This window comes from Callorhinus ursinus, unplaced genomic scaffold, assembly GCF_003265705.2.
Source record: "Callorhinus ursinus isolate GAN/ISIS: 27379988/994484 unplaced genomic scaffold, GSC_fseal_2.0 scaffold12, whole genome shotgun sequence".
NCBI lineage: Eukaryota > Metazoa > Chordata > Mammalia > Carnivora > Otariidae > Callorhinus > Callorhinus ursinus.
In genome coordinates this window covers 55354832-55373996 of record NW_027397074.1, presented here as the reverse complement: position 1 = coordinate 55373996, position 19165 = coordinate 55354832, and the positions used below count along the sequence as shown (strand labels likewise).

The window sequence follows — 19165 nt, the reverse complement described above, 5'->3', positions numbered from 1 at the left end:
GTAATATTCTAGATAAAATTCTAATTGAAAGAGCACAAATAGAAAAGGAGAATAAAAATGATATGACCACAGCAGATCACTATGTTCTTAAAGATATGGGAAATGTATTTTGCTGGACTTATAAAGACTCAGGTCTTTTCTGATAAAAATAAAAAGAGTTAGAATAGCATTTACTTCTCAGTTCTCAATCTTTTAAAAATCTCCTTTTGAAATGAATGAAAGGTTGCCACTGAATCACTGATTCTTTTACGCCATCCACTTCTACTAGCTAATAGGATCTAGCAGTACATTAAAAGGATTATTCACCAGGACCAAGTGGAATTTATTCCTGGGCTGCAAGGGCAGTTCAACATCCACAAATCAATCAATGTGACACACCACATTAATAAAAGAACAGACAAGAACCATATGATCCTTTCAATAGATGCAGAAAAAGTGTTTGACAAAATACAGGATCCTTTCTTGATAAAAACTCTCTGCTGTGCAGGGATAGAGGGAACATACCTCAATATCACTCCTCAATCCAAATGATATGAAAGGATTCTAGGCTTGGAGGTCTTTGTATTTTTGAGTTTTGTTGTTGTTGTTTTGGTACTACCATTTTGAAGAGTAGAAACTAAATCAGTTGGTCCACCTAATGACAGTCTCATTTGTCTCAGACTTAAGCTTCTCTTCCAGAGCACATGGCAAGAAAACTCCTAAATAGATCAGGATACAATAGCAAACAAATGCAGATATGCCACCCCTTTTAAGAAAAGATAACTTTTATATATAGGCAGAGGTTGCCACATAGTAAAGGCAACTTGCCCACAAAATTGAGCCTTCTGTTTAAGTAGAAATTTCTGTCAAGTACAGAAAAAATCACTAACTTGACAGTGGCTTCCTATAATGACAGAGCCCTGCTCTTAAGGAAATGAACAGATGCAAATGGGGGCAGAGAACCATTCTTTTCATGTTTTCTGGAAAAAATAAAATGACATGACCTTCCCTTTCACTTCCAGTGATTCAAATCTAGACCAGTGTCTCCAAATTTTTACACTAGACACCTTTATGAGTACGAATATTTTAAACATTCACATATATACATAAAATATATAAATCATATACATGTATTACTGTGCTGATACATTTCAAAACACACAATAGAAATGTTTTAAAAATAAAAAAATAAATTTAAACATTATATAACTTTGGTTTGTTAATTAATGGCCCAAAATTTTTTCTCCACATTCTTATTAATAATTTTAAAGTAAATATTGATGCAATCAAATGTACATCATTTCTTTCAATCTTTGCTTAACATTTATTGATGCTGTGATTCAAAAGTCTAGTTCTAAATTCAATTATGGTTGTCATAAGCTAAGAAAGAAAATGCTGCACAAAGATAAATAGATCAAAAAAGATGAAGCACATTATTGGCTGCATTTATTAAATCATGACATTCATTTTACAGTCCTTTGAGTGATTAGTACTATATTCAATCCATGGTTTTTTGGTAAGAATCTTTGAAGTTTAATTGAGCTAAAATTGGGTAGTACTATATGTTTATGCACTTAACCAGACATACAAACACTAAAATAAACTCTTGTATGTTGAAAATGAAATAATAAATATGGGCACTGTGGTCGACTCCCATTCTTCCCTAAAATAGTCAGGGGACAGGTGCCTGGGTGGCTCAGTCATCAAGCGTCTGCCTTCGGCTCAGGTCATGATCCCAGGGTCCTTGGATCAAGCCCCACATCGGGCTCCCTGCTCACTGGGGAGCCTGCTTCTCCCTCTCCCTCTGCCTCTCTCCCTGCTCATGCTCTCTCTCTCTCTCTCGCTCTCTCTGTATCTCTCTGTCTCAAATGAATAAATAAAAACTTTAAAAAATAAATAAAATAAATAAAATAAAATAGTCAGGGGACTCTTCATAGCACATGACTGTCTAACATGTGGGCAGTATAGGGCACCAGTGTAAAACCACATGGTAAATTTGTACTGCTTTTTATCTAGGAGAAAATAATTATAAGAAGATTTTGAGTATTTTCTTATCAAACTCCCTAGCAGTCCAGGTAGAAAATCTCTTACCTAAACAACAGATTCCAGGGAATTGCGTAGAAAAGAAGATACCACAAATTTAACCTATATCTTTTTTCAGGTTTTGCTTCCCTGAGTAGCTAAGCACCTAGGCAATATAATAAATAGTATCAACATGTTTCCAGTTCTATACACTGCACATATTTTGGTACCCACATGCTCAAAAGTCAAAAAGACTTTTATGTTCAATGTTTAAGGGATTAACTCACTCAGAAATTAAATAAAAATAGTTAATTTCCCAGAAAAGCACAATATGAAATTTAGAACAATAAGAAATATGAAAACTTACTTTGGTCTAAGATATAAACATCCAGAAATGTACAGTACAATGACTTGACAATTTCAAGTCTGTTAAGATCATTCTGACTGATGGCAGGGAGCATTTTGCAGGTATTCCATAATGAGTCCACTTTCAGGACACATCACAAAAAACTTGATTAAGTTTATATCTTAATCCCCAGACTATAAACCTTTGTTAGTCTAAATAAAACATACAGAACCAATTTTTCATCTGTTCACTTTAGCCTACATGATCATTTATGAAATAGTATCAGTTACACAATGATGACAAATATGAAGAACAATATTAACAATATATCATGTATATTTATGTACTATAAATGTTAACAAATTATTAATAAAGGTTTCCTTTTCAGAAATAGAAAAATAGTCCATTTTTTCCTTCCAATTTGAAAGAAAGAAAGAAATACTAAGAATAATGCTTTCAGAAAGATAAATAGCAGTGTCTCAGAGACTTGAAACAAACCCGTGTAATAAGCACCAGACAACTAGCATAAGACTTGGGGGTCATGGGAGGAGGAGATAAGAGAATCAGAGAATGTCAAGTTCAGAGTAAACCTTCAAGGACATCCACTAAGCCAATCGTCCTTTTGAAATCTGAATCCTTTCTACAATATCATGCCAAGTATTCATTAAGCCAGCCTATTCTGATCAAGAGTTCACTGCTCACCAAGGCAGCCAATTCCCTCTTATAACATTAGAAAGCTTTTCCTTATATTGTGCTAAAACGTGCCTCTGTATCACTTTCACCTACTGACCATCCTGCACAAGTCCAGTTCTTTTCTTTTAGTACCTCTCCTATGGAATGAATCATCAAAACCAGTAGTTAGTCTCACTGAGTTTCAACTATGTTCTTCAACTAATGATTCTAGTCTTATCACAGTACTGGTTAACATCCAGTTTGTTAACCTTTTTCTGAAAGTGGAGAATTCGGGACACCTGGGTGGCTCAATCAGTTAAGCATCTGCCTTCGGTTCAGGTCATGATCCCAGAGTCCTGGGATCAAGACCCACACTGGGATCCTTGCTCAGCGGGGAGCCTGCTTCTCCCTCTGCCTACCACTCCCCCTGCTTGTGCGCTCTCTCTCTCTTCTCTCTCTGACAAATAAATAAATAAAATCTGAAAGAAGAAAGAAAGAAGATAATCCCTAAAAGAACATCATATTGCTAGGTATGGCCAAAATGGAAAGAGCAAATCAGAACTTATCTTCCCCATTCTAGGTACTACACATCTATTCCTGCAATCCAAGATTACACTCAGTTTTCATGGCTATGTCACACATGTTGATTCAAACTGGGCTCTATGTTGACTAAAACTATAAAGTCTTAGTTGTTAATTTACTCAATATATATTTATGGAATGCTGCTACAAGAATATTATAATATTAGGGACAGTAAGAAAAATCAGTGAGGTATAACTGAAACACGTTAAGACCCTGGGCCCAAGCCCCAGTTTATCCAGATATAGCTGTGTGGCAAGAATACTTGTTAGAGCTACTCAATTTTCATAACAGAATAACTATCTTGCTTGCTGGTCTCAGTTCCAAAGCATATGGATGGGCCTTCAGCCAGCAATTTAGAATACCAGCACTCCAGGTTATCTAGCTCCCTTCCAAGTACCTACTGAGAGAAGAAATGTTTAGGGAAAATAGGTCCAAGGCCTTATAAATTCAACCCTTGGTTAATGTTGAATCACCAGAAAGCTACATATTAGCAACTTAGCACACAACACCCTTCTGATCACCTTCAGTGAGTTGCATTTAATGCTTTGTCCTAATCTTTAACAGAAGACTGTTCTAAGATGTAACCATGTGAAACTCACAACTGCATGGCTATGTTTTAAAACTGAGGATATTGTCCATTTTATTACTCAGAGTCCCTTTCACTCTTTGTTTTTTCTGAGGAATGGGATATTTCTACATTTCTAAATGTAGAAATAATCAGAATGGTTTTATACATTTTTTAAAATAAGTTTTTGAGAAAGATAAATCTATAAGAAATGAGAAAAAATGCTATTTGATATAGGCACAAGAGGCAAGAAATATTTGTATTTTCTGTTTCATCGATAACTGAAAAGGGGTCCATGAGAGCAAGACAGATAATTCTAACTGGGTCTTATTAAATATTGTTCATTAAGTTAAAGATCATTATTCAGTTGTCCTTAGGTTTCCTCTTCCCAAACAATCAGTCTCAGTAAATTATTTTCCCCAATGAAAAAGGTTCTAAGACCGGATGATCCTAAATATTACCTGGAGAACTTGTTTTAGAAATTTGTATTTTTATATAAACTCCCTATGTAATTGGGAAGTGGACCACAGAACACATTTTGAGAACACTCTTCCAGGACCGATTTTTGGATCACTTTAATTAACTCTGCCACTCATCACTGGGCTCTCTGCTGTCTCTCCAGATCCCTTTTAAAGCCTGGTGACCAAAGGTAGGTAAAATATTTTTACCAAGGGCGCCTGGGTGGCTCAGTTGGTTAAGCGACTGCCTTCGGCTCAGGTCATGATCCTGGAGTCCCTGGATCGAGTCCCGCATCGGGCTCCCTGCTCAGCGGGGAGTCTGCTTCTCCCTCTGACCCTCCCCCCATCTCATGTGCTTTCTCTCTCATTCTCTCTGTCTCTCAAATAAATAAATAAAATCTTTAAAAAAAAAAAATATTTTTACCAAGGGTCCTACTAAACCACAGCAGATAAAAGGATTATGTCTGTGCTCTTATACAGCACACCACATTCACTTTTATACATCCTAGTGTGGATAGGCATGCTCACAAAAGCAGAGCTTCACTATGACTGTCAGATTGAGGTCAGCTACTTATTTTGACTCCCCTGAGAAATGAGAGCTTAAAATGCATGAAAACAGGTCCAAATCACAATCAAATGAAACTGTGAGTAGTATTGCATGGTACTTTTTCCTCAATTGAACCAGCTGCAATCATTTTTTTAAATAACTTATTCTACTTTTAAAATAAAGAATTTTCCCTTGAAGAGAAAATCTGCCAACCTCCTTGAATAAAATCATTCTTCCAGAAAGTAAGATTATTTTGTGATAATTTTTATGAAGAATTTTAATTCTAATAATACTATTTTTAGGATATCTACAGACAAGTAGCCTGTTGGCACAATGGACTCACAGAATAGATTTATAAACAATCAAAATATTATAGGCAAGAGTAAAGAAACTTTATTGTTGCTCTCCAGTTCACCATTTCATAGACACATAATTCATTCCATGACACAGCGACTGTTAAACTATAAAGCTCTCAACCTGGACCATCTACATGATTTAGCAAAAGAAATAGGTTTAAAAACTAAAAGTGACCAATCACAATATGTCAACTGAAAATTCCCAATAAATGTCTACATAAAAGGTTCAGGTACTCATTCAAGTTTCCAAGCTCAGTTCAAAGTCACCACTTCCCAGCTATTGCTTACTATAAAAATTCCCGCCCTATACATTCTATCATGTATAAATTGACTCTAGATAAAAGGCATTATCAAATGAACAAGTTGAGATATCCAAAGAAGAAATTCAGGGTCTGAAAAATGAGTGATTTACTCAGAAAATTGCCAGACAGAAATTTTCTAAGTCTTTACATTCAAGGGAAATCAAGCTAAGACCAATTAGGGCATGATTCATTCTCCTATGTTATTTGCATTCTCTATCTGGTACTTTTTAATTTTATAAATTTTATGCTGTTTCCATAGTTACCAGCTCTTAATCATAATGAACACCTGGTCTATACAGAGGAATTAATATTTCCTCATGAACTGCATATACTAAATTGTTAATAACTTCTCTATACTTTGACAGTGACTAGTTTAAGTTTCTGACCTATAAGCAAAGATTTTCAAAAGGTTCTTTTCACTCCCTTTTCTTTCTTTTTGAGTTTTATATATTATATGGACTTCAGTGGTTTTATGACAGTTGAGATTTGCTAAAGCATCACAATCTATATTCTCTGACATGTCATAGTTATACCTATCACTAAGTGTGTTTCTCAGTCTGGGTTAGACATACTTTAATTTAAAAAAAAAAAAAAACTTTTGTGTACATATTTATTAAAACTAAGTCAAAATCAATTGACAAATTAGGTGAATAACTGGTACTCACTCATTCACCAAACTAGGTCCTAGAGAAAAGTATACAAACACCAACAACTCCTCAATGACTCACCATGGTTAGGTTTTCTAAGCAACACTTGAGCACCTTATTTCAATGAAAATTAAAATGGCGTTTCATTCTGCAGACATTTTCCATATAAAAGCATATAGGTTTGTACATCAACTATACTTTAATTACAAATTTCTTAGGGGCACCTGGGTGGCTCAGTCGGTTAAGTGTCTGACTCTTGATTTCAGCTCAGGTAATGATCTCAGGGTTGTGAGATGGATCCATGTCCAGTGCAGAGAGTGCTTAAGATTCTTTCTCAAAAAAAAAAAAAAAAAAAAAATTATCTCTCTCCCTTTCCCTCTGCCCCTCTTCACCTTTCTCTCTCTCTCTCTCTCTACTCTCTCTCCCTCTCTCTCTTTCTCCCCCCGTATAAAAAAATTTTTTTTTCTTGGGAGATTAAAAAAAAAAAATTTTAAGCACATGAGCAATGATTTTTTTTCTTGTTTTGTTTTTTGTAAAGATTTTATTTATTCATTTGATAGAGAGAGACAAAGCAAAGGAACACAAGCAGGGGGAGTGGGAGAGGGAGAAGCAGGCTCCCGGTCCAGCAGGGAGGCCGATGCAGGGCTCAATCCCAGAACCCTGGGATCATGACCTGAGCCAAAGACAGATGCTTAACGATTGAGCCACCCAAGCACCCAGCAATGATTAATAGTATAGACTTTGTCAGATTTCCTAGGTCCATATCCTGACTCTACAACCCACTAGTTACATAACCTTGGATAAATTACTTAACTATGTCTCAGTTTCCTCATCTGTAACAGGGTATGATAGTAATATCTGCTTCAGATAACTATTTTAAGGAATAAAAGATTTGAATATTTTAAGAAGTTAGGTAATTTGTACAAACTCACAGAATTTGTAAGTGGAGAGATAAATTTGGGGCCATCCAATGGCATCTCCAAAGACAATGTTCTTAATCATTCTGTTATCATGGTGAATAAAGTGCTATATAAAGAGATAACCTTATAACTTTTCCAAAACTATAAATTCATCTCATCCAAGAATTTTTAACCTACTCCTGGAAGCCTAGCAGTGTAGGTAAAATTTGAATCTGCCAGTATCTGTGGGGGGTTCCTCACTTCCCTGGACACCACAGACTTGTGTGTATAATCGATTCCCACAGATTACGGAGGTTCTCTGGTGGAAGTGAGGGCCACATCCATAATGGGCTCTAGATGGTGCCTGGAACCATGTCAACAATGACATCTGCAGCTTGCCCATATACCTCTCTCTGTAAGATGCTGGCACCAGTTTAGCCTCAACAGGTGTTTTTTCTGCAGCAGCTGAACAGCTCTAGAAAGTGCAGCTTATCCCATCCTGTTAGCCTAATGATAAGTTAGCTCTAATGTAATGATCACAGTAATAAATGTCTTATTGTTGATAGGACATACTGACCAGCTCTGGGTTGGTCTTTTTTAATTGTGAAAGCTCCAATAAAATGTCTCTATTCACCTGGGTTGGCTCAATTACTAAAGAGAAAATCTGGATTTTTATGAATTCCCTGACACACACACACTGCAAAATCCTGATGTCAGCCCATCCTGCTGCTTCTGATGGATCTCAGAAGTGCCTTCATTTGGGGCCTAGCAATGACTCACTTCTAATCCTTATAAGCAGGACCACTTTTCCATTCTTCTCTGAAACCATTTCTTGGTAACAACTGACTTGGTAAATTTTGCCCTCCACTGCTCAGATAAGTGACTAAAATAATGTTGTCTCTGAATATGACTGGCTACCAGTGGTCTCTATTTTAGTGAAGGATGGTGTAGGCTTAGCTTCTCTTGAACTGAAAGACTAAATTCTGGATTTGATAACCCTAGATACTTAATGCTAAAGAGGAACTATATAGAAGCCTGCAGGAGCATTCAGACAGCTGGACCCGATATAATGAATTGATGATGTACCACCAGCTAGGTGGAGAATATGTTTTAAACATAAATATAACCCCCAATAGGTATGAAAGAGTTAAATAGAAAACGCCATCAAGGCAACAACTGGATGTTTTTTGTTTGTTTGTTTGTTTTAATCACAACTACCACAGATTCAGAGTAATAGGAAAATGTTTCTAGTCAGCCCTCAACCCAAAGCCTACAGGGCCTAAAATGTGCCTGCACCCAAAGGTTCCACAAGCATCTGCTATTTACTATGCAGAAGAGCACATTCACAATGGAGAGAAACCACATCGTAGAGACCTCATATTTCGTGGATTTGATTAATAGCAAATAGTAGCAAATTAAATAGTTAATATTCAATGAGGGCTTACTACATGCCAGCTACTAATTCCAGGAACTAATTCATTTAATCCTCCTACTATACACAACAAGTGGATACTACTATACCCAATTTTATAGATAGATAAGCTGAGTCTTAGAAAGGTTTCGTGTTGTCATACAGCTAGTAAGCAGCAGAAGTAGAATTCTAACCAAGGAGTCTGACCCAGAAACCTTAACTTTTTTTTTTTTAAAGATTTTATTTATTTATTTGAGAGAGAGAAACAGCATGAGAGGGGAGAGTGTCAGAGGGAGAAGCTGGCTCCCCGCTGAGCTGGGAGCCCGATGTGGGACTCGATCCCAGGACTCTGGGATCATGATCTGAGCCGAAGGCAGTCGCTTAACCAACTGAGCCACCCAGGCGCCCAGAAACCTTAACTTTTAATCACTAGCCAGAGATATAGAAATACAATTAAAGGGGGAATTGAGGAATATTGATCTCTGGTCACTTTTTCGGTCACTTTGAAAATATTTCATTTAATCTTCTCAAAACATATTTTGTAAAAGGAAACTGAGCCTCAAAGAGAGTAAATAAATACCCAAATCCACAAAGCCACCAAGGAAAAAACTAATATTCCTTAAACTATATCATACTAGCTCGCCACAGCTTAAAGACTAAGCTGAGTGGCAGATATAAAAGCAGAAATCTCATTTCAATCTACATATCAGTGCTGTTACAAGAAAGTGACCAGTGGAACCTGTCTGGTAGAGATGCTGACAGGAAAAAGAAAAGAATCTGCAAATAAAGCATAAGCAGCATATTTTTAAAAAGCATAAAACCAGCATATTTAAAGGAAAAGGATCTAAATCATTAAGACACTGCAGTGTTGGGGTGTTTGTATATATGTTTGTGTGTATATACACATACACACGTGTGTGTGAACACTTCGCTGTTTGGTTTCATTCCATTCTCAACTACACCCTTCATTTTGTTCATGAAATCTGGAGTGGTTCTCAGCTAGGAACAGTATCTACAACCAAAGAGTATTTAGCAATGTGTGAGAGCAGCTGGTTGTCCTCGTGACTGGGGGATCCTACTGGCATCTAGTGGGCATGGGCTAGGGATGCTAAACATCCTGCAGTATTGTATCTGCACAGCAAAGCACTGTCTCACCAAAAATGCCAATATTGTTCATCCAACATTAAGCGGTATTTAAAGGAAACCTTTCCAGTATTGTTAAGGAAAAAATACATGATCCAGGTAGACTTAATCAACCCTTGTCGTCAAAATCCTGATGCTTCAAGTGGAGAGGAAGTAGGGACCATTATAGACAGGTTCCTGAACAAAGTACGTTCTTGTTTTAGATGCTACTATACCTTACATATACATAAATGTAAATTCTTGTTAATAATACTATGGGGAAATATGTAAGACCAAATTTTGAATGAAGACTCAAAGTAAGCTCAGTCTAGATCATCAAGTATCTTCATACTTTAGCCCAGAAGCTGACTTCCTACATATAAGGTAGTTTCTACCATGAACAGTATAAAGCTAAATAAATATTAATCAAATTGTAGTCTTATACTAATATTCATTCATTCACAAAATACCTTCGAAGTATCTACCATGCTAGACACTGTTCTAGTAGCTAGGAACTCAGTATGAATAAGACAGGAATATTTCCTGCCCTTCATGGAATTTTCACTTTACTGTATTTGTTTACCTACTACACACATAAACAAATACATAATATAATTTCAGTTAGTGATAGACACTATGAAGAAAAAAATAAGGCAAGAAAATGGATAGACAGTAATGGGAGAGATATCTTCTGTGAGGTGCTCAGGGAAGAAGGTGACATTTAAGCAGAACCTTGAGAAAACAGCCATTAAAAAGTCGGTAGGAAAAGTATTACTGACAGAGACAAAAGCAAGGGCAAATTCAATAGGAAACAACAAAATTCACATGTTTAAGAAAGAGCAAAGAGGTGAATGTGATTGGAATGGAATAAGCGTGAGTGATGGATTGACATCAGAGAAGCAGAGAGGCCAGAATGTGTAGAGCTTTGCGAGTCTAGATAAAGAGTCTGGACTTCAGCTTAATGTGTTGAAACTGGAGAGTTTTAAGCAAAGGCATAAGTGATTAACTTTTTTTAATCACTAGGGTAGTAAGAAAAAACTGAGAAATAGGATACCATACAACTTGGGTACTAGGACTGGGATAAGGCACACAAAAGCATATATGGCAATACCTTTATTAAATTGCCTGAGTGGGGTGGGTGCTAGTTAGAGAAAGCTAACCAACTTTATTTTAAAACTACTTGGGCCCAAAACACTCCTGCACAAACTTCTACCACTCTATTTCAGAGGAGTCAGGTCATTAACCGACATCTTAATATTTTAAAGAAAAAGCATTTTACCATCCACAGACTCTTCAAACTTCAAACCATTACCTTCAAAGGTGACACACCTAGAAACAAGCCTGTGCTAACACTAACTTTAAAGTAGTCTCTGCTAACTTTAGCTAACTGAAATAAACATAAAGGGAAAAATAAAATCCCCAAAATATTCACACTAAAATACAAGAAAATATTTTGTAATGTATTTCAAATAGACTTGATTAGAAAGGTACAAAACTAAAAGTTCAAAGCAAATGAGGCAAAGACAGAACTTTGTTAAAACAATCAAGTTTAGAGAAGCAATGCTAACTGTATTACTGTGTAGTTATCCTCAGACTTCCAATATGCAAGGTTTTTTTGGCACTTGTCTCATGAAATCTTGGTGGCACATGTATTTATTCAAATAATTACGATTAGCCAACTTTATTGCTGGGTGCCTGTTAAGAGACAAGAATATAAAGCTTTGCTGTCAGTCTAGAGAGATTAGTAATATTTATGAAAAAAGATAAGGTACAAGATTACATGCTAATTATGGGCACTGAGCTGAATGTACCTGCCCTGAGAGACTGATTCTGACAGGGCAGTGACTTTATCCCTAACCCACACCACTAATAACTTACCATCTGAGGGTGTCAAATAAACTGTCGAATCAGTAAATGAGAATTCAGAAAACTGGGTGACTACAAAGTTTCATTTAAGGACTTCACAGATATTGGACTTTAATAAGAGTGCCTTTCAGAAAGGGTTGACTTACATATGCAAATAATTCACTTATTATTTAAAAGTAGTAATTTCACAGTTCATAAATGTTTGGGGGCAGATAGGGTGGGTATCATAAAAACATGATTGAGAAGAAATCACTAAGTGTAGCATACACACACTGCACTCTTGAAATAATGGGGATTCTCACAACTCCAGAACCCAAATAAAACAGATCTTCCTTTTGTGTTTCCCTAACATTTTCCAAAATGTCTAATTAAACGTGTTTTCCCCATTGCTTAAAAGGAATGAACAAAACGTCATAAGGCACATTTGGAAGATGGTGACAGGGGATTCCCTGCTTCAGAATGTTGGAAGCCGCTAGTTTAAAAAGAAGCCGAAAACAGATGGCCGTGCCCGGGTGGTATCTTCCCGCTGTTGTGTCTTCATTTCAGTCGAAGGAAAGACATAACTATTTCTGTGTCTTAAAACCTTAAATAGGGTAAAAATCACTTGCTGTCATTTCTTTATCTCATTTTTGAGAGAGCGTTTGTACAATTACACTAAAACACTTTACCGGTAAAACGTCGTGCCGTGTGAGGAAGCCCCTCAAGCTTACTCCTCCTCTTCTGTGCAGCATGCCCGTCACTCTCTCAGCCAGTTACAGGGGAGCGCTCCGGCGCATCCTGGGAGTCGTCCGCAGCGGGGATTGTGGGAAGTGTAGTTTGGAGACCCCGCCCTCTTCGCCATTCCTCTAATGGCTGCTTCCAGGAAGGTAATGTACGATCTCGGCTCCAAAGGATACTTAAGATTGCCTCAGTGTATTTGTAAAATAGGGGTCATATTTGCACCTCGCCGGGACAAAGCAGGGATTCTTTTTAAAATCTTAATATCAAGTCATGGCACGAACTTGTCTCTGGGTTCGAATTATTTGTAGGTTTTTCTGTGCGGGCGAACTGACCAACTTTAAGTCTAGTTCCCCTGCTTGAACAAACTGTTACCTCTAGTTATTATCCATTCCTCTCTCTTCCGCACGACCTCTTCGCTCTGCACTGACTCTGGCTGTCTCAATAATAATAATGCTGCTGATGGTGATGGTGAGTAGTTCTTAAATCCTACCCTCTTCTGATAATAGGCTCTGTCACGTGGAACCTCTTAGCCTCAGCGATCTGGAACTCCAGGAAGGGACTCTTTCGAATCAGAATTATACGTAAATCCTTTTTTTGGTAAGTTTTCCTAATTCCCCACAACTTCACAGACTTACATGTTGCGTGACTTTTGCCAGATTTGTCTGCATTTCCTGGATGGGAGAAATCCTAAGAAAATGTAATTTTTACTCGCTAAGGTATTTTAAGTTTACGAGTGTCTTGTGTGTTTTCCCTTCTTATGTTCTGTTCAGTTTGCTTAGTTGATTCACATGGTGTTGGCATGATAGGGTGTGGAAAAATTGCTGGAGTCAAGGAATTATGAAAAGGGGAGATTAGCCTCAAATGACCATCTTTAAATACCTTTTATAAACTTAACCTGTTTTTTCTACCGTTAAATGAGGAGATGGGTCTGAAATTTAAATTTAAAAGGTGTGTGGATTGTTATTTAGGTATCCATACTGAAATGGTGAGAATTTTTAATGATTCCTTTTTGTTTCCATGTTTGATTTCTAGAAACCGTCAGCCCTCAAGATCCAGATACCTGAAGATCCCAACATCATGACCTCAGTTTCAACACAGTTGCTGTTGGTCCTCATTTCACTGCTTTTGGTGCTGCCTGCTGTTGAAGCAGTAGAAGCTGGAGATGCAGTCGCTCTCTTGTTAGGTGTGGCTCTCAGCATTACAGGCATTTGTGCTTGTTTGGGGGTATATGCGCGAAAGAGGAATGGACAAATGTGATTTTGATGGGCCTTGTGCATCAAACCTTGCCTGGAAAACCTTTGTGTTATTGAAGTTAAAAACTGAGCTTTAATGTCTAAAAGTTCCCAAGAAATAGGGTATTTTCACATTCTTGTCTCCCTGTAAATTGGAACAAATTAATATATGTTAAATGGGGAAAAAAAGTTTTCTTCACAACAAATAATGCACTGAAAAAAGCAGTCTGTAATTCATATATGCTAGTTAGAGGGTCAAAGAAGTCAGATGACTGAAATTTACATATTATTTCATAGTTTCTTGGGATTCTCAAAGCGCATGAAATCGGAAGAAGGAAACCCTTGCCCAAAGTCCTAGGAAATTGCCAATTCCTCTATCACTGAGGAGTCTTTTCTCCATATTTTTATTAGATTTTTGTTTTGTTAACTCCCAACTTAATATCAAATACAGTCAGAAATTAAAATTTTTATTTCTTGGGAGAGATAAGAAAAATGTATTCAATGTATCTCATGTTAAAATGGAGACAATATTTAATGTAAAAAATATATTGACATTGAAATGGAGAAATTTAATGTTAAAAAAAAACCTTTGTATTAACATCTCTATGATGAGAAGTTACTATATAAAATATAAACTCAGTATGTTGTAAGTTAATGTGTGATGTTCATTTCTGTTTATTTCAGGTTCTTCTTATCTTTGTATGTACTTTTATGTCAGCTTAGTGGCAGATTGCCTTACCTTAAGTGATCACACTAGCTTATAGAAACACTATCAGTGATAAGTGAGAAATGGGCAGTATCAAGGCAGAAGTCCCTGATAGAGAATCCACAGATACAGAAGGAAAAGGTAACGGCCTACACTGATTTACACACTAACCAGATGAAACATACCCTCTCTGATCTTAACTACTCAAAGTGTCCTCAAACTAGCAATATCATCTGGGGACTTGTTAGAAATGCAGAATCTCAGACCCTGTCCAGACCAGGCAGATCAGAATCTGCATTTGTTTCAAGAGCCCAGGATCATTTGTGTGCATATTCAAGTTTGAGACTATTTTACACTGTGTGAACTAAAGAATCACCTGAAGGACTTGGAAAAACTTTCAGATTCCCAAATCTTTCTCCTAGTTGCATTGTGGTAATTTTAGGCTAGGCCCCAGAATTCTGTTTAACAAAAGACCCTTGTGATCCTTTTGGTTCTGTAGATACAAGCTAGCAGAGAATAGTCTGAGGAAATCAAACTACAGGAGGGTCCTACTGGAAGCAGACAATTAAGTTTTTTACTGAAATAATGCATTATCCAATCTTGCTCTCCAGGTGACACTGGGGGTCTTAATTTTGATTAGAAAACAGGCAGTAGCAACCTAAAACCCTGTTTTATAGTGCAGTCCTGCAGGTGAACTCACCTGGCTTGCATGAAGGGGTTGGGCGGAGGTACAAGAAGTGAGGCACAGCCATGCTCTACAGACAGAAACTAAATCTGTTTTTGTCGTAGCTGTTTTATTTTTTCACAAGAGAATGCACTAACATTTTTTGTTCAGATAAATTGGCAGTTACACATTGTGTAATTAATAGAACTTAATTTTACATGCCTTTTTTTTTTGAAAGGTGGAAAAAGGAATGCAGATTGTAGAACAGTTTAACTTAGCTCATAAACCAGCCCATTGATACTGGCATAGAGAGGCTGCTGATTCTTCCTTATACATCTGAACTTTTTCATTGGCATTGGGAGAAATCAAAGTTAAAGTACATTTTAAATCCCAGTACGTTAGTCATTTAGTCACCTCCAGGTACTATTTTTAAAATGATTGAAATAAGACTACAGGCAAACATTCTTTAATGAACAATGTATTTCCAGAAGTGCCTAGAAGGAATTAGAAAACTGCCCTTTTCTTATTTTTCCCTTAAAAGTAGAGAATTATCATGAGGTAGCGTTCAGGAATTTTGACAGAATGAAGAATACCTTCTCTATTTTTAGGTTCTTTTTTACCTAGGTTGGATTATATGGCTTAGCCTGAAAAGAACAGAAACTTAACAGTGGCTCTTAATCTTTTTAGGGCCACCAGCTCCTTCGAGAATCTGATGAAAACCATGGTCCTTTTCCTGGAAAAATGCACATACATGCTGGCATTTTTTCGATTAATTTCAAGTAGTGCACAGAGCTGAAGCCCATCAAGAAATCCCAAATTAAAAATTATTGTGCTTGTCTTTTTTTTTTTTTTTTTTTGAGATTCTTTCAAATTCTGGAACTTCTTGATTTGCTCTGATGGATAACACCTGCTGTGAAGCAGTTATAGGAGGAATGGGATTGACATATGTCCCTCAAGTGCCAGCATAATTTATAGATGTCTAGTAAATGCTTTGTGCATGTTAGCTCAGTTAAGTCCAGTTACAAAGGCAAAAAGACTAATAGTTGAAATCAACAAGAAATGCGGGTAACCCACCCATTCCTCTAATGCCCAAAATTTGTGCATTTCCTGCATCACTTCTTTCTGGCTGCTGTCAAGATTTTTCTCTCTGTTCTTAGTTTTCAGAAGGTTGACTATGAAGTGTCTTGGCATGAATATGTTTGGGTCCTGTTTGGGGTTTGCTCAGCTTCTTAAACCTGTAGGTTTATGTCTTTTCCCAAATTTAGGTAATTTTCAGCCATTATTTTTTCATATACTCTTTCAGCCCCATCCTCTTTCTCCTTTCCTTTTGGGACTCCAGTGACCCAGTTGTTGGATATTCTGTTGCAGTCTCACTGTCCCTAAGGCTTTTTATCTTTTCAGTCTTTTTTCTCTCTTGTTCAGACTGGGTAATTTCTCGTGTTCTATCCTCAAGTTCACTGATTGTTCCCATGTACGTTTTAGTTTTAAATTTTCCATTTGATTTTCTTTGTAGCTTCTATTTCTTCGATGAGACTTGCTACTTTTTCATTTGTGAAGTATGTTTGTAATTCTTCATTGAACTTTTATGATTGCTGCTTCAAAATCCTTGTCATAATTTTAACATCTGTGTCATTTCAGTATTGGCATCTCTTGATTGTCTTGTCTCATTCAAGTTGAGATCTTCCTTGGAATGATTTTCCATTAATACCCGGACATTTTGGGTATCATATCAAAAAGACTGGCTCATCTTAAAAGGTTGTATTTTAGCAGGCCTTCTCTGACAATGCTGCCTCAGGGCAAGGGAGGTTGTTGCCTCCTTACTGCCAGATACAGGTAGATGTGCAGGGACTCCTCATTACTGTTCCCCACGTGCCCTCCAGTGACCCCAAAGGTGGGGTCCAAACTTCCTACATTGCCTCCACTGGCCCATGGCCATTGGCATTTCTGGGTTGCCAGCTTCAGAGTACCTAGTACCTGTTCAGAGATCTATGAGGAAAAAGAAAATCCAGAAAATTCACTACGTCTTTCTTCTGGTCCTGAGGTTCCTAGCTGACTTGCCTTCTTTCCACCTTTCAGAATCTTATTGATTGATTGATTGATTGATTGACTGATTGATCATGACCTGAGCTGAAACTAAGAGTCAGTCACCCAACCGACTGAGCCACTCAGGTGCCCTTCCTTTCAGAATCTTATGTTTGTTTTATACATAATGTCCAGGGTTCTTAGCTGTATTTAGTGAAAGAAATAGGAGAAAGGATGTCTACTCCCATCTTCCTGGAAGCAGAAGTCTCCTCAGCGCATGTTTAAAGAGTGAATTTTCTAGAGAAAAAATGCCCGGTAAAGGATTGATTCAGGATATTTCACTTAACAGACCTTTGTCTTGTGATCCATGTCTGCCCTCTCCTCTCCACCCATCCATCATATTATTTGTTTCTGTCTTTACTCAAAAAGCTCAATTAAGGAGTATGACTAACAATGAAGAATGCAGGAGTGCAGATGAAGTTTGAAGAAAGTGAGCTGTATCCATATTTTGTCTCAGCAACAAGAGTGTAAGGACAGCTTCTTTAAAAACTGATCTGATACCAAATGTACCAACTGTGAAGGAACCAGCTAGATCCAGGAAATCTCAAAAGCTAAACATCATGTGCACCTTCACCCTCTTAGGCTTTCTAAGCTCTGCAAAAGCTTGTCAAATGCCATTTCCAACTTTGGATAAAGGAAAGATGATGTAGCTATACAGCCTGAAGCACATAATGAAGGGAGAAGAATTCTCTGTGTACAAACCATCTCCTTCCCAAAGACTCAAATACTCTCTTTGTGGTATCACAATAGAGGTGAAGAAAGAGCCTAACCTCTGAAATCCAACAGACATAGATAACCAGGCTCCACCACTTAAAATTTGATCTTGGGCAAGTCACTTCTTTTAAATTTCTGTCTCCCTATTTGTTAAAGGGTGATAATAACAGTACCTACCTCATGGATAAATGAGGAATACATAAAATATTAAGTGCAAAAGGCTTGGCAGGCTTAAGGTCCTTATTACTGGTATTTGGAGATATTTTCTAGATGGGGGAAAATACTTGATAAGCATCAATTTTGTACTTATAGGGGCACCTGGGTGGCTCAGTCATTAAGCGTCTGCCTTCGGCTCAAGTCATGATCCCAGGGTCCTGGGATCGAGCCCCACATTGGGCTCCCTGCTCTGTGGGAAGCCTGCTTCTCCCTCTCCCACTCCCCCTGCTTGTGTTCCCTCTCACTGTGTCTCTCTCTGTCAAATAAATAAATAAAATCTTTTAAAAAAAAATTTGTACTTATATATTACACAAATCCCATATTAAATAGTCACTATATTTTAATTTTGACATTTTCCCTGAGTATTTGTTTTCTTTATCATAATCTACCATTGTAGGCTTACAAACTGATAAATCTCAAAGACGTGTGAATATAAGAAAATTTGGCTTCCCTAAAACTTCCCAAATTTTGAAGAGAAAAAAAGAAAAGAATTGATCCTGTTTTAGTAATTCCCAATGTGTTGACCATAGGTCTTTACTAATTGACACAAAAGCTTAGCAGTAACTGCTTCATCATTTAAGGAGATACAAGGAATTTGATTCTGCTTGTTCTGGAAAATAGCAGATTGGGTCTATATTCCGCTAGGAAAAGTGCTCTGACAATTCTCATCTCCTTAGAAGTCATTAAGATATAAGCAACGTAAAATTTGTTCAATGTTTGTTTCCTGTAGGGAGTGGAGAGGGAGCCCTTATTTAGACTTATTGATCCCAGTCAGAATTTTTATTCTTAGGTGAGAACAGGGCCAAGTCAATAAATATGTGTATAGGAATAGCATGTTTCAAATTTTTCTAATTTTTAATAACTTCATTTTTCTAAATCATTTATGTGATTAAATAATAGACATCTAATAACTAAATGCAAAAGGCAGAAGACCAGGAAAATGTGATTGCTGCAAAATACTAAAATGTGGTTTGATTTTCCATTGATTTGTAATATAAGAGCAACAATACCCTCTCACATATTTCCACTGAGTCCATTATATATGGGTGATTAAAAT

The 19165-nt window shown here is 37.0% G+C and overlaps 1 protein-coding gene and 1 long non-coding RNA gene across 2 annotated transcripts in view; one reads left to right on the top strand and one right to left on the bottom strand.

Moving 5' to 3' along the window:
• Positions 1–12514, bottom strand: part of LOC141373894 (uncharacterized) — a 533790-nt gene extending 521276 nt beyond the window's left edge. Inside the window, exon 1 of the long non-coding RNA XR_012380290.1 lies at positions 12443–12514. This is a non-coding gene — a long non-coding RNA (uncharacterized lncRNA). The remainder of the gene's footprint in view (positions 1–12442) is intronic.
• Positions 12515–12568: 54 nt separating this feature from the next.
• Positions 12569–14381, top strand: SMIM30 (small integral membrane protein 30). Its single transcript, XM_025873198.2, has 3 exons — positions 12569–12640; positions 13001–13091; positions 13527–14381. The coding sequence occupies exon 3, from the start codon at positions 13572–13574 to the stop codon at positions 13749–13751; it is 180 nt and encodes a 59-aa protein (XP_025728983.1). The 5' UTR covers positions 12569–12640; positions 13001–13091; positions 13527–13571; the 3' UTR covers positions 13752–14381.
• The last annotated feature ends 4784 nt before the right edge of the window (positions 14382–19165 follow it).